This window comes from Kogia breviceps, chromosome 8 (genome assembly GCF_026419965.1).
Source record: "Kogia breviceps isolate mKogBre1 chromosome 8, mKogBre1 haplotype 1, whole genome shotgun sequence".
Lineage (NCBI taxonomy): Eukaryota > Metazoa > Chordata > Mammalia > Artiodactyla > Physeteridae > Kogia > Kogia breviceps.
Window position 1 is genome coordinate 24,154,393 of NC_081317.1, and position 14,606 is coordinate 24,168,998.

A 14,606-nucleotide genomic window follows, 5' to 3' on the forward strand; every position below is an offset into this window, starting at 1 on the left:
GAATTGGACTTCCCTGGTGGCACAGTGGTTAAGAATCTGCCTGCCAATGCAGGGGACATGGGTTCGAGCCCTGGTCTGGGAAGATCCCACATGCTGCGGAGCACCTAAACCCGTGCGCCACAACAAGAGAAGCCGCCCCAATGAGAAGCCCGCGCACCGCAACAAAGACCCAACGCAACCAAAAGTAAAAATATAATAAATTTTTTTAAAAATGGAGAATCTTTCTTCATCAAAGTTGAAAGGATAAGCCTTAAAGTGGGAGAATATGATTGCAACACAAATAACCAACAAATGATTGGTAGCACCCAGGATAAATAAAGGACTCCAATGAATCAAAAATAAGATCACCCATTAAACATTGGTAACAAATACTCATCCTGTAGAAGAGGAAACAGATGTCTAAAAGATATGTGAAAAGCTGCTCAACTTTATTAGAAGTCAGTGAAGTACAAGTTAGAGCTGCAGTGAGAACAAGCCTTGGTGAGGAATGTGGAGTTGATGGAAAGGTCAGTAGTACAACAGTTTTGGAAAACAGTTTGATGTAATATATTAAAGTTCAAGGTGGGTATCACCTAAGGCCCAGGAATTTCACTGTTAAACCATACCCCTAGAGAAAATCCTGCACGTGTATTAGAGACGTAGATTGGAATGTTGATAGTCTTTTTACTTTTAATGGCTCCAAACTGGAAACTACCCAAACGTCTTTTAGCAGTAGGATGTTTAAATAAAATGTGCTAAGTTCATATAAGATACTATGCAGCAGTGAAATGAATAAACCTTAGCTATAATTATCAACATGGATGAATCTCAAAAGCATAATGTTAAGGAAAAAAAAATTAAAGGTTCAAAACAGGCAAAACAGAACCATACATCATTTAAGGATATAACATATGTGCAATAGTTACAATAAGGGAATGATGAACACAAAATCAGAGCAGTGGTTTCCTCTGAGGCGGTGGGGGGGCGGTGAGGGGGTGATGTAGAAAGGGAGGGGGCCCCCAGGGCACATGGGCTGTCAGAGGTGCTGCTAATGTTTTCTTAAGCTTGGTGGTAGGTTTGTTATGTCTTCCTTTCATTTCTTTAAATGGTATGCGTATATGTTCTATACACTCATTTGTTGTATATTTCATAATTCAGATGATTTTGTAAAAGCCCTGGGCTAAGTCCCAAGCACATTTTCTACAGAGCAGCTCCCCACCTTCTTTAATAATCACTTTATTCTTCCTGTCAGAACTCCCACTCCCAGCCTTACAACACTTTTATCCAAGGGAGGGAAGGAGGTTATCTGCCACACAGCTCCACCCTGGTGAGGAATGTTATTCTACCACCCACTAGTCTTTTCCTGTCTGTGATAGATTTACTTCCCTCACCGTTATACAGACCCTTTAATAAATCTCCAGGGGAGCTCCCCTGTCTTCCCATTTCTCTCTGCATTGTCCTGTGAAGCTTCTTAGGATCTTTGTCTCACTAAGTTGGAGATGAATACATATGGGACTCTGCTGATTTGTGTATGTGAATATATGTGTTTTTAATTGCAAAGGAAAAACACATAAATAGTGTATAAAGAGCGTGAAAGTGCCCTTTTCTCTGCTTTTAAAGACCTCCTCATGCTTCGCTGTGTTTCCTTCTGTACTGGTTGCTATAGCTAATTAGCTGATTTTTCTATCTAATAATTTTGAGAATTTACTAATGAGTTAAGCCCAGGGATGAACTTCTCTGTCCTGGGCTGACTCCCTTGTTTTTCAGGTCCCAGGGAATTAAAGCTTTGTTCTTTTATCTGGCCTACTACCATTTTTTTTTTTTTTTTCTCCCTGGGTCTTCATTTGCTTTCTTATCTTCCCACAAAATAAGTAAACTAAGATAATCCATTTCAATCAAGAGATTACTGTCAGCTATTCTAGAAAATAAGAATAACATCACAAACATGAGGAAAGAACAGAGATTCTAGAAATGTGAAAAGGACAATATTAATCAATATGTAATGCTTACTAAATACCAGACACTATTCTAAGGACTTTATTTACATATACTAATTAATTCTCCACAATGACCTTATGAGATGGGTACTATTATTACTCCTGTTTTTACAGATGAGAACACTGAGTCACAGAAAGGTTAGATAACTTGCTACATAATCATATGACAGAGCCAGAACTCAAACCCAGGCAGAGTGACGCCATATTTCATGCTCTTAACTGCTAGGCTATACTGTGTTGGCGATGAGAACTTCTTGACACCCTTTGTTAGACGGTATCAAGTAGGTCCGGGTTCTTATTCTTTTATTCCACAGGAGAGTTCTTCAATGTATCAGATCTTCTTTCTTCCCCATGGGATACCTTCTCTGCCCTCTTTTCCAGTTCATTCAGACATTCTCTACACTCTGGTGTTAGGGCAATTCTAGTTGTGACTCCCAATTTAATATGCCTCCTATTTTTGCAGAATAATAGCTAAAATTTTATTTGGCACATTCAAGGCAATGTTACCAGCTGTCTGTCTCCTGATTTTTTTTTTAAACATCTTTACTGGAGTATAATTGCTTTACAATGTTGTGTTAGTTTCTGCCGTATAACAGAGTGTATCAGCTATATGCATACATATATCCCCATATCCCCTCCCTCTTGCGTCTCCCTCCCACCCTCCTTATCCCACCGCTCTAGGTGGTCACAAGCACTGAGCTGATGTCCCTGTGCTATGTGGCTGCTTCCCACTAGCTATCTATTTTACATTTGGTAGTGTATATATGTCAATGTTACTCTCTCACTTTATCCCAGCTTACCCTTCCCCCTCCCCATGTCTTCAAGTCCATTCTCTATGTCTGTGCCTTAGAGCACAGACCTGTCCTGCCCCTAGGTTCATCAGAACCATTTTTTTTTAAAGATTCCATATATATGTGTTAGCATACGGTATTTGTTTTTCTCTTTCTGACTTACTTCACTATGCATGAGAGACTCTGGGTCCATCCAACTCACTACAAATAACTCAGTTTCGTTTCTTTTTATGGCTGAGTAATATTCCATTAAATATATGTGTCACATCTTCTTTATCCATTCATCTGTCGATGGGCACTTAGGTTGCTTCCACGTCCTGGCTATTGTAAATAGTGCTGCAGTGAACATTGTGGTACATGACTCTTTTTCAATTATGGTTTTCTCAGGGTATATGCCCAGGAGTGGGATTGCTGGGTCATATGATAGTTCTATTTTTAGTTTTTTAAGGAAACTCCAGACTGTTCTCCATAGTGGCTGTATCAATTTACCTTCCCACCAACAGTGCAAGAGGGTTCCCTTTTCTCCACACCCTCTCCAGCATTTATTGTTTGTAGATTTTTTGATAATAGCCATTCTGACCGGTATGAGGTGATACCTCATTGTAGTTTTGATTTGCGTTTCTCTAATGATTAGGGGTGTTGAGCATCTTTTCATGTGTTTGTTGGCAATCTGTATATCTTCTTTGGAGGAATGTCTCTTTAGGTCTTCTGCCCATTTTGGGATTGGGTTGTTTGTTTTTTTGATATTGAGCTGCGTGACCTGCTTGTATATTTTGGGGATTAATCCTTTGTCAGTTGCTTCAGTTTCAAATATTTTTTCCCATTCTGAGGGTTGTCTTTTCGTTTTGTTCATGGTTTCCTTTGCTGTGCAAAAGCTTTTAAGTTTCATTAGGTCCCATTTGTTTATTTTTATTTCCATTTCTCTAGGAGGTGAGTCAAACCGGATCTTGCTGTGATTTATGTCATAGAGTGTTCTGCCTATGTTTTGCTCTAAGAGTTTGATAGTGTCTGGCCTTACATTTTAGGTCTTTAATCCATTTTGAGTTTATTTTTGTGTATGGTGTTAGGAAGTGTTCTAATTTCATTCTTTTACATGTAGCTGTCCAGTTTTCCCAGCACCACTTACTGAAGAGTCTGTCTTTTTCCATTGTATATTCTTGCCTCCTTTATCAAAGTTAAGGTGACCATATGTGCATGGGTTTATCTCTGGGCTTTCTATCCTGTTCCATTGACCTATATTTCTGTTTTTGTGCCAGTACTATACTGTCTTGATTACTGTAGCTTTATAGTATAGTCTGAAGTCCGGGAGCCTGATTCCTCCAGCTCCGTTTTTCTTTCTCAAGATTGCTTTGGCTATTCTGGGTCTTTTGTGTTTCCATACAAAGTGTGCAATTTTTTGTTCTAGTTCTGTGAAAAATGCCATTGGTAGTTTGATGGGGATTGCATTGAATCTGTAGATTGCTTTGGGTAATATAGTCATTTTCACTATGTTGATTCTTTCAATCCAAGAACATGATATCTCTCTCCATCTGTTTGTATCATCTTTGATTTCTTTCATCAATGTCTTATAGTTTTCTCCATCTCCCTCTGCTATATTTTGGAAGAGTTTGAGAAGGATAGGTGTTAGCTCTTCTGTAAATGTTTGATAGAATTTGCCTGTGAAGCCGTCTCATCTTGGGCTTTTGTTTGTTGGAAAATTTTTAATCACAGTTTCAATTTCAGTACTTGTGATTGGTCTGTTTATAGTTTCTATTTCTTCCTGATTCAGTCTCGGAAGTTTGTGTTTTTCTAAGAATTTGTCCAATTCTTCCAGGTTGTCCATTTTATTGGCATATAGTTGCTTGTAGTAATCTCTCATGATCCTTTGTATTTCTGTAGTGTCAGTTGTTACTTCTCCTTTCTCATTTCTAATTCTGTTGATTTGATTCTTCTCCCTTTTTTTCTTGACCAGTCTGGCTAATGGTTTATCAATCTTGTTTATCTTCTCAAAGAACCAACTTTTAGTTTCATTGATATTTGCTATTGTTTCTTTCATTTCTTTTTCACGTTTTTTCTGATCTGATCTTTATGATTTCTTTCCTTCTGCTAACTTTGGGGTTTTTTTGGGTTCTTCTTTCTCTAATGCTTTAGGTGTAAGATTAGGTTGTTTATTTGAGATGTTTCTTGTTTCTTGAGGTAGGATTGTACTTCCCGCTTAGAACTGCTTTTGCTGCATCCCATAGGTTTTGGGCCATCGTGTTTTCATTGTCATTTGTTTCTAGGTATTTTTTGATTTCCTCTTTGATTTCTTCAGTTATCTCTTGGTTATTTAGTAGCCTATTGTTTAGCCTTCATGTATTTGTATTTTCTACAGATTTTTTCCTGTAATTGATACCTAGTCTCATAGCGTTGTGGTTGGAAAAGATACTTGATATGATTTTGGTTTTCTTAAATTTACCAAGGCGTGGTTTGTGACCCAAGATATGGTCTATCCTGGAGAATGTTCCATGAGCACTTGAGAAGAAAGTATATTCTGTTTCTTTTGGATGGAATGTCCTATAAATATCAGTTAAGTCTATCTTGTTTAATGTGTCATTTAAGCTTGTGTTTCCTTATTTATTTTCATTTTGGATGATCTTGCCATTGGTGAAAGTGGGGTGTTAAAGTCCCCTACTATTGTGTTACTGTCGATTTCCCCTTTTATGGCTGTTAGCATTTGCCTTCTGTATTGAGGTGCTCCTATGTTGGGTGCATAAATATTTACAATTGTTATATCTTCTTCTTGGATTAATCCCTTGATCATTATGTAGTGTCCTTCTTTGTCTCTTGTAATAGTCTTTATTTTAAAGTCTATTTTGTCTGATATGAGTATTGCTACTCCAGCTTTCTTTCAATTTCCATTTGCTTGGAATATCTTTTTCCATCCCCTCACTTTCAGTCTGTATGTGTCCCTAGGTCTGAAGTGGGTCTCTTGTAAACAGCATATGTATGGGTCTTGTTTTTGTAACCATTCAGCCAGTCTGTGTCTTTTGGTTGGAGCATTTAATCCATTTACATTTAAGGTAATTATCAATATGTATGTTCCTATTACCATTTTCTTAATTGTTTTGGGTTTGTTTTTGTAGGTCTTTTCCTTCTCTTGTGTTTCCTGCCTGGAGAAGTTCCTTTAGCATTTGTTGTAGAGCTGGTTTGGTGGTGCTGAACTCTCTTTTGCTTATCTGTAAAGGTTTTAATTTCTCCATCAAATCTGAATGAGATCCTTGGTGGGTAGAGTAATCTTGGTTGTAGGTTTTTCCCTTTCATCACTTTATATATATATCCTGCCATCCCTTCTTGTTTACTGAGTTTATGCTGAAAAGTCAGCTGTTAACCTTATGGGGATTCCCTTGTATGTTATTTGTTGCTTTTCCCTTGCTGCTTTTGATATTTTTTCTTTGTATTTAATTTTTGATAGTTTGATTAATATGTGTCTTGTTGTGTTTCTCTGTGGATTTGTCCTGTATTGGACTCTCTGTGCTTCCTGGACTTGATTGACTCTTTCCTTTCCCATGTTAGGGAAGTTTTTTACTATAATCTCTTCAGATATTTTCTCAGACCCTTTCTTTTTCTCTTCTTCTTCTGAGACCCCTATAATTCAAATGTTGCTACATTTAATGTTGTCTCAGATGTCTCTGAGACTATCCTCAATTCTTTTCATTCTTTTTTCTTTATTCTGCTCCCTGGCAGTTATTTCCACCATTTTATCTTCCAGCTCACTTATCTGTTCTTCTGCCCTAGTTATTCTGCTATTTATTCCTTCTAGAATATTTTTAATTTCAATAATTGTGTTGTTCATCACTGTTTGCTCTTTAGTTCTTTTAGATACTTGTTAAATGTTTCTTGTATTTTCTCCATTCTGTTTCTGAGATTTTGGATCATCTTTACTATCATTACTCTGAATTCTTTTTCAGGTAGTTTCCCTATTTCATCTTCATTTATTTGGTCTTGTAGGTTTTTATGTTACTCCTTTGTCTGTAACGTATTTTTTTGTCATTTCTTTCTTTTTTTTTTTTTGTTTTTTTGATGGGTGTTGCTGTGTTCCTGTCTTACAGGTTGTTTGTCCTGAGACATCCAGCACTGGAGTTTGCAGGCAGTTAGATAGAGCTGGGTCTTGGTGCTGAGATGAGGACCTCTGGGAGGCCTCACTCCGATTGATGTTACCTGGGGTCTGAGGTTCTCTGTTAGTCCAGTGGTTTGGACTCGAAGACCCCACCACAGGAGTTAGGGCCCAACCTCCGGCCTGGGAAGCAAGATCCCACAAGCTTCTCTGCCTATGCCCGCGGCCCCTGCAGCTCCTTCAGGCATATGTGGGGAGCAGGCCCCAGCTGTCGGAGCACTCAGCCGTGGGACTTGCCACACCTCCCCTGATTCTTAACATAATCCTGAGAGGAAAGAGGCTGTGTAGTGACTGAGAGGCAACTTACTGCCTTTGTGACCTTGGGCAAATTCTTAACCTTTTCAAATTTCAGGTTCTTAATTTGTAAGATGAGGGTAGTAACAGTATCTACCTCACAGAGACGTAAGCATTGATTGCATCAGTACATGTAAAGCACATCAGATAGCATCTGCTGTTGTTGTGCTTAATGTTAAATGTTAACTAGTCTTATTTTTTGCTTGATAAGGAAATTGAAGTTTGGTCTCACTTTTGTTAAACTGTGTTTAAGTATGTCTGTGTAGAAAGCAAGACTGAAAAGAATTATGCCAAGTTGCTCACAAGGTAGTGGGATTATGGGTGACTTTTATTTCTTTGGACTTTCCTGTAGTATCCCTTCCCATTTTTAAAAACAATCAACATGGATAACTTTTTGGACCTCCCTTTTAAAAAGTTTGAAAATAATTTTAGGACATATATAGACCTTTTTTTTGTATAAATTTATTTATTTTATTTATTTATCTTTGGCTGTGTTGGGTCTTCATTGCTGCGCGTGGGCTTTCTCTAGTTGCGGTGAGCAGGGGCTACTCTTCGTTGTGGCACGCAAGCTTTTCGTTGTGGTGGCTTCTCTTGTTGCAGAGCATGGGCTCTAGGTGCGTGGGCTTCAGTAGTTGTGGCACGTGGGCTCAATAGTTGTGGCTTGCGGGCTCTAGAGCGTAGGCTCAGTTGTTGTGGCACACAGGGTTAGTTGCTCCACGGCATATGGGATCTTCCCTAACCAGGGCTTGAACCTTTGTCCCCTGCATTGGCAGGCAGATTCTTAGCCACTGCGCCACCAGGGAATTCCCATATGTAGACCTTTTAATAAGAAATGTTATAAATTGACCTGGCTCCTCCAAATTCAATTTGAAATGCATACCTGTATTTGGACTGAATATTTTCCAGAGTGCTTTGAGTGAAAGGAAAATAGCCACACCTAATGATGCACTGGGAAGGATGCTTGTAGTGAAAGCAAAATGTGTGTTTCAGAACTGAACAATAGTTGGTATTTTAGCCTAATTGCAGGATCTTTTCTTTACAATTGAAAACTCTAAACTTTATAAAGGATTTAATAAAAACAACTTAAACTTCTTTTCTCCAGAGTCTCTTCCAACATGGTTGTTTGGAACAGTCAGTGGTGGTCAAGTTCTCTGTTCTCCAGGTGAGACTAAGAGTTCCTTAGGATGTATCAGGTGTGGAGAAGGACTAAGCTGGTGCTCGTAGTATTCATATTTGTTTCCCTGCTTCCCATAACCGGTAGTTATCCTCAAAATTCAACCATAGAAACACTTCTTTGATGGACTACCTAGTAATTTTAGGTAATATTTTATTTTGAAGAAAGTATTTTTCCCTCCAAAAACAAAAACACTCAAAAAACCCAGGAAAATTGAAAAGCTCCACTAAAGGAAAGAGTATGGGGTGGACTTTGGTGTCAGATAAACCAGGGTTCAAATTCTAAACTAGGCTGCTTCTTAGCTGTGTAAGCCAAGTACTTAATTTCACTCAGCCTCAGTTTTCTTGTCTTGAATAGTATGTAAGGATTAAATAAGAGAGCTAATGATAATATGCCTCTGAGTACTTAAACTGTGTACTATGTTAAACATGATACTGCATCGTTTTCTTTAATCCTCTTGTCAGTTGAGAAGTCAGAGTCAGGGGAGTCAGGTTGGCTAAGTGGTGAAGAGGCTAGGCTCTTGAGTCAGTATCTGGATTTAAATCTTAAATCTCCTACTCTTCTTGATGTCTAATTTCCTTACTCTCCATGCTGTCTAGTTTTCTCATTTGTGAAATGGGGATGATATTAGTACCTATTTCATTGGGATTTTGTGGGGCATTATAATGTAGTACTTAAAAGTGTGGTCTCTGCCAGCGTTATCCTGATACCAAAGCCAGATAAGGATACTGTAAGAAAAAAAACAAACCAAAGCAACAACAGCAAAAAACTATAGGCCAATATCCCTGATGAATACAGATGCAAAAATTATTAACAAAATACTAGCAAACTGAATTCAGTAGCACATTAAATGGATCATACACCATGATCAAGTGGGATTTATCCCTGGGCTGCAAGGATGGTTCAATATACACAAATCAATAAATGTGATACAGCACATTAATAAAGTGAAGGAAAAATTATATAATCATCACAATAGGTGCAGAAAAAGCAACTGACAAAATTTAACATTCTTTCATGATTGAGTATATAAAGAATGTACCTCAACATAATAAAGGCCATATATTATAAGCTCACAGTTAACATTATTCTCAGCAATGAAATGTTGAAAGCTTTTACTCTAATGTCAGGAACAAGACAAGGGTGTCCATTCTCACCACTCCTATTCAACATAATACTGGAAGTGTTAGCCAGAGCAATCAGGCAACAAAAAGGCATCAAAGTCAGAAAGGAAGAAGTAAAATTATCTCCATTTGCAGATAACATGATCTTATATATAAGGAAATGCTAAAGACTCCACCAAAAAAATGTCAGAACTAATAAACAAATTCCTAAAGTTGCAGGATAAAAAAATCAACATGCAGAAATTGGTGTTGTGTTTCTATACACTAAAAACAAAATATCTGAAAAAGAAATAAAATGGTACCATTTATAATGACATCAAAAATGATAAAATACTTAAGAATAAATTTAACCAAGGAGGTGAAAGATCAGTACACTGAACACTCTAAAACTTTGATGAAAGAAATTGAAGAAGACACAAGTAAATGGAAAGATAAGCCATGTTCCTAGATCAGGAGAATTAGTATTAAAATGTCCATACTACCCAAAGCTATCTATAGCTTCAGTGCAATTCCTATCAAAATTCCAATGGCATTTTTAACAGAAATAGAAAAACAATCCTGAAATTTGTATGGAAGCACCAAGACCCCAACTAGCCAAGGCATCCTGAGAAACAGGAAAAAAGCTGGAGGCATCACACTTCCTGATTTCAAACTATACTACAAAGATATAGTAATTAAACAGTATGGGACCGGCATTAAAATAGACACATGGTCCAGTGGAACAAAATCCAGAGCCCATGCATACATAGTAAACTAATATTTGACAAGGGAGCCAAGAATACTCAGTGGGTAAAGGATAGCTTCTTCAATTAATGATTTGGGAAAACTGGATAATCACATGTAAAACTTTGAAATGGGACCTCTATCTTATACCACTCACAAAAATTAACTTGAAATGGATTAAAGACTTAAGTGTAAGACCTGAAGCCATAAAACTCCTAGACAAAAACATAGGGAAAAAATCTCCTTGACATTGGTCTTGGCAATGATTTTGGGATATGACATCAAAAGCACAAGTAACAAAAGCAAAAATGGACAAGTTGGACTATATCAGTCTAAAAAGCTTCTCTACAGCAAACAATCCGATTTAAAAATGAGCAGAGGAACTGAATAGACATTTTTCAAAAGACATACCGATGGCCAACAGGTGCATGAAAAAATGCTTAAAATCACCAATCACCAGGGAAATTAAAGTCAAAACTACAATGAGATATTACCTCCCATCTGTTAAAATTGACTGTCATCAGAAAGATAAGTGATGGTGGGGATGTGGAGAAAAGGGAATGCTTGTGCACTGTTGGTGGGAATGTAAGTTGGTGCAGCCACTATGGAAAAGAGTATGAAGATTCCTAAAAAAATTTAAAAAATAGAACTACCATATGATCCAGCAATCCCACTTCCTTCATAGAAGGAAGATCAATTAATCTCAGGTAGCTACACAGATACTTTCTGTCACATTATCCTATTTTAATATTTTGCATAGCATTTACATTAATTATTTTTTTAACCTATGTGTGTGATTATTGTGTCTCGCCTCACCCCACTAGAATGTAACTCCATGAGAGTATGGGCTTTTTCTTTCTTGTTCATTGCTGTTTCAGCATTGCCTAGAATTTTGTTTGACATATGATAGGTGTGCAACAAATATATTTTGTACAATTAGATTATTGTTATTTGTGTTAGTCTTGTTCAGTGATGCATCCTCAGGACTGGATTCTAGGAAATTTTCAAAATTTGGAAGATAATATTATAGATGAGGAAATTTAGAGAGATTAAGTACATTTCCCTAGGTCATTTAGTTAGTAATGGCAGAGCCAAGGCTCAAACCCAGGCCTTCCTGACTCTAAATTATTAATACCATAACACATAAAGTGCTTGGCACATAGTTGCTGCTCAAAGGGCAAATCCCTTCCTCTTCTCTTAATTCACTCTTCTGGTCTTTGTTAATATATTTATATAAATCATTTCAAAGTTATACACAATGGACATGTACCATTTGGGATTTATATTTTTCATGTAACATTCTTTAAATATTTTTATATGTCACTATAGTTCAGGTACTAATTTTCTAGGACATTTTGAAGATTTGTATTTGTTTCAACCAGCTTAACTTGTCACCTTTTATATTTTATTTCAGGGCCTGGAATCAAGTGTTAAAGCTCTTGGTATTTAGTTTACTTTGAGTCTGCAACAAAACTGAGAGAATTATAAAACATAGATTATAGTGGTCCTTCTAAAGTGTAAACAGGTATGGTTCATGTACCATTTTGTACAACCTACACACTGTGTAGGCAGTGGAGTGGAATGCACGGTGAAGAAGATGCTGTCTCTACTCTCACAGCAGCTCAAGTCACAGTAGAGGAATCTAGACCTGAAGTGCTTTGGTTTTATGTGGATTCTTTGGATGTAATGATCCACCTTCTCCTACTTTTCTCCTGTCTTTAAGATTTGTTGAAATATCTGGAGGGCTTATAGAACTGTGTGCCCTGGATAACTGCCCTCAGGTAAACTTAGAATTGTTATTAACGGAAATGTCCTCAGGAGGGATGCAAGATGATTTGCTCATTGTCTTTGGATTGAAGCATTAAATCTATCAGTTAATTTAGTGTATTAGGCTAGTGTAGTATGCTGGGCTTAATTCTCTTGGCCATTGTGATACAGCTTTTTTTCTTTTTTCTTTTCTTCTGGTACGCGGGCCTCTCACTGTTGTGGCCTCTCCCTTTGCGGAGCACAGGCTCCGGACGCGCAGGCTCAGCGGCCATGGCTCACGGGCCCAACTGCTCCGCGGCATGTGGGATCTTCCCGGACCGGGACACGAACCCGTGTCCCCTGCATCGGCAGGCGGACTCTCAACCACTGCGCCACCAGGGAAGCCCTGTGATAACGGCTTTAAAAAAAAAGTATTGAGATAAAATTTAAGCAGGTTGCTTTTATCTTTTATTTTTAGATCACCACACTTATTAATCATAAAGATAATACCAAAAAGTCTGATAAAACTCTGCAAGCAATTCAGCGTGTAGGACAAGCCGTCAACTTGGCAGTTGGAAGATTTGTTAAAGTAGGGGAAGCTATAGCCAATGAAAACTGGGACTTGAAAGAAGAAATAAATATTGCCTGTATTGAAGCTAAACAAGCAGGTATGTTAAAGCCTATTTATACCAATTTTATTGCTTTGGATATCATGACAAATTATTGTCTTATTTTGAGTAAAGATGTGTACTGTGTTTTAGCCCTGTTATTACTGATGCCTAGGTCATTAAGGCCCTAGATTAGCATCCAGGAATATTGAATTTCTCTTGGATTAAGTCCTAAATCTGAAACATTGAATTCTTTCACTGGGCAGGGTACAAGCCCACCATCCTGGCCATCAGCCATTGAATGCAAGAGGTATAGAAGGAATGTGAGGCATGGACTCTACTGTCAAGCAGCATATTAGCCTATTTGCCATCATGTAGGAAATGGAAATAAAAATAAGTCTGTTCCTGTCTCTACAGCAGACAAATTTGACTTCAGATTTCCTGATGTCTCACAAGTCTCTATAACTGGTGGCATAGAAGTTTGAGAGAACCTGGGGAGTTTTGACGGATACAGATAATTCAGCTTTGTTAAAGTGTCATTTTTCCACCTATTCTTTAAATAAATATTTACTGAGTGCTGGCCATATGCCAGGCATTCTTCTAGACCAGAGGGATATAGCCACGTAGAAATCAGTATAAAGTCTGCCCTCGTGGAGCTTGCCATTCTAGTGAGGGAGACCATAAACAAATGAATAAATAGATATGTGCATAAGGACAGGTGGCGACAGTGATCATGGAGAAAATAGTAAAGCAGAATAAGGGTTAGGAGACCAAAGGAGGTATATTTTAGGGAGGGCAGGGATTCTCAACTTTGATGCCGTTGACATTTTGGGCTTGATAATTCTGTGGGGGGTGCGGGCTCCCCCGTACATTGTAGAATCCCTAACTTCTACCTCTCAGATGCCTGTAAATCCCTTCTTCCCCCATTGTGACAGCCAAAAATGTCTCGACATTGCCAAATGTCCTCTGAGGGATCAAAATCTCCCCAGTTGAGAACTACTGAAATCGGGGGGGTGGAGTCAGGAAATCTCTCTAAGGAAGTAACACTGAAGCAGAGACTGCAATGAAGTGAGGACCCCAACTATGTGAATATCTGGGGGAAGGACATTCCGGGCAAGGAGAAGAGCAAGAACAGGTATGGCTTTCCAGGCAAAGACAGGAACCTTGGGCCGTGTTCTAAGTGTCACAGTGGGGCTAGTGGAAGGTTTTGTGCAGTATGGTGACATAATCTCATTTATATTTTAAAAGGATCCCTGGTGGCTCCTGTAGGGAGAATAGATTTTAGGAGGTATAGGGGTGAAATCAGAGACCAGTTAGGAGGCTGTTGTAGTGGTTCAGGTGATAGACAATGGTGACTTAGACCCAGTGATAGCACTTGAGGTGGTGAAAAGGAGTTGCATTTGGTTATATTGAAAAGGTGGAGCTGGTAGGATTTGCTGATAGTTTGGATGTGGGATGTGATGGGAAGAAGAGTCATGGATAACTCCAAGGTTTGATGGGTAAATGGTGGTGCCCTTAATTGAGATGGGCAACACTGAGAGAGGAGCAGGTATGTTTGGAGGGTCATCATGAGGGGAAGGGAGTGGGTGAGATAAGGCCAAGTAATGTGGAGGGACCAGCCAGGCAATACATGGCCCTAGTGTTATTGAATGACTTCAGGTACTATTCTATACTTGATAGACTGAGGAATTTGGGGCCAGCTGAAAGGCAATAATTTTGTGTTAGAAATCTTTCTGGTATTACGGAGGAAAAGAACAAATGAGGGTTGATTGATAGAGAGTTGAGACTAAAGGCAGAGAGATTAATGTGGAAGCTTTTCCAGTAAACCAGGCTAAACCAAGACAGTGTGTTAGGGATATAAAAACCAGAAAGAGTACACTAAATATTCACTAAAGTGATTAAATGATAGAACTTGGTTATTGACTAAAGCAAAGGGAGGATTCTGAGTTGACTCTTCGGTTTCTAGCCATCACTAAGATATAGAATAGATTTTATGTAGGGAAGGGGGATGACCTTATTCTATACATAATTTATG

General features: G+C 38.3%; 1 protein-coding gene across 6 annotated transcripts in view; it reads left to right on the forward strand.

Annotated features, from left to right (window-relative positions):
• CTNNAL1 (catenin alpha like 1) overlaps positions 1-14,606 on the forward strand; it is a 59,381-nt gene that overhangs the window by 4,390 nt on the left and 40,385 nt on the right. For all 6 annotated transcript variants that reach the window (XM_067040996.1, XM_059072251.2, XM_067040998.1 and 3 more), the window contains one exon: positions 12,442-12,631. In XM_067040996.1, the coding sequence (XP_066897097.1) occupies positions 12,442-12,631 (190 nt within the window). The remainder of the gene's footprint in view (positions 1-12,441; positions 12,632-14,606) is intronic.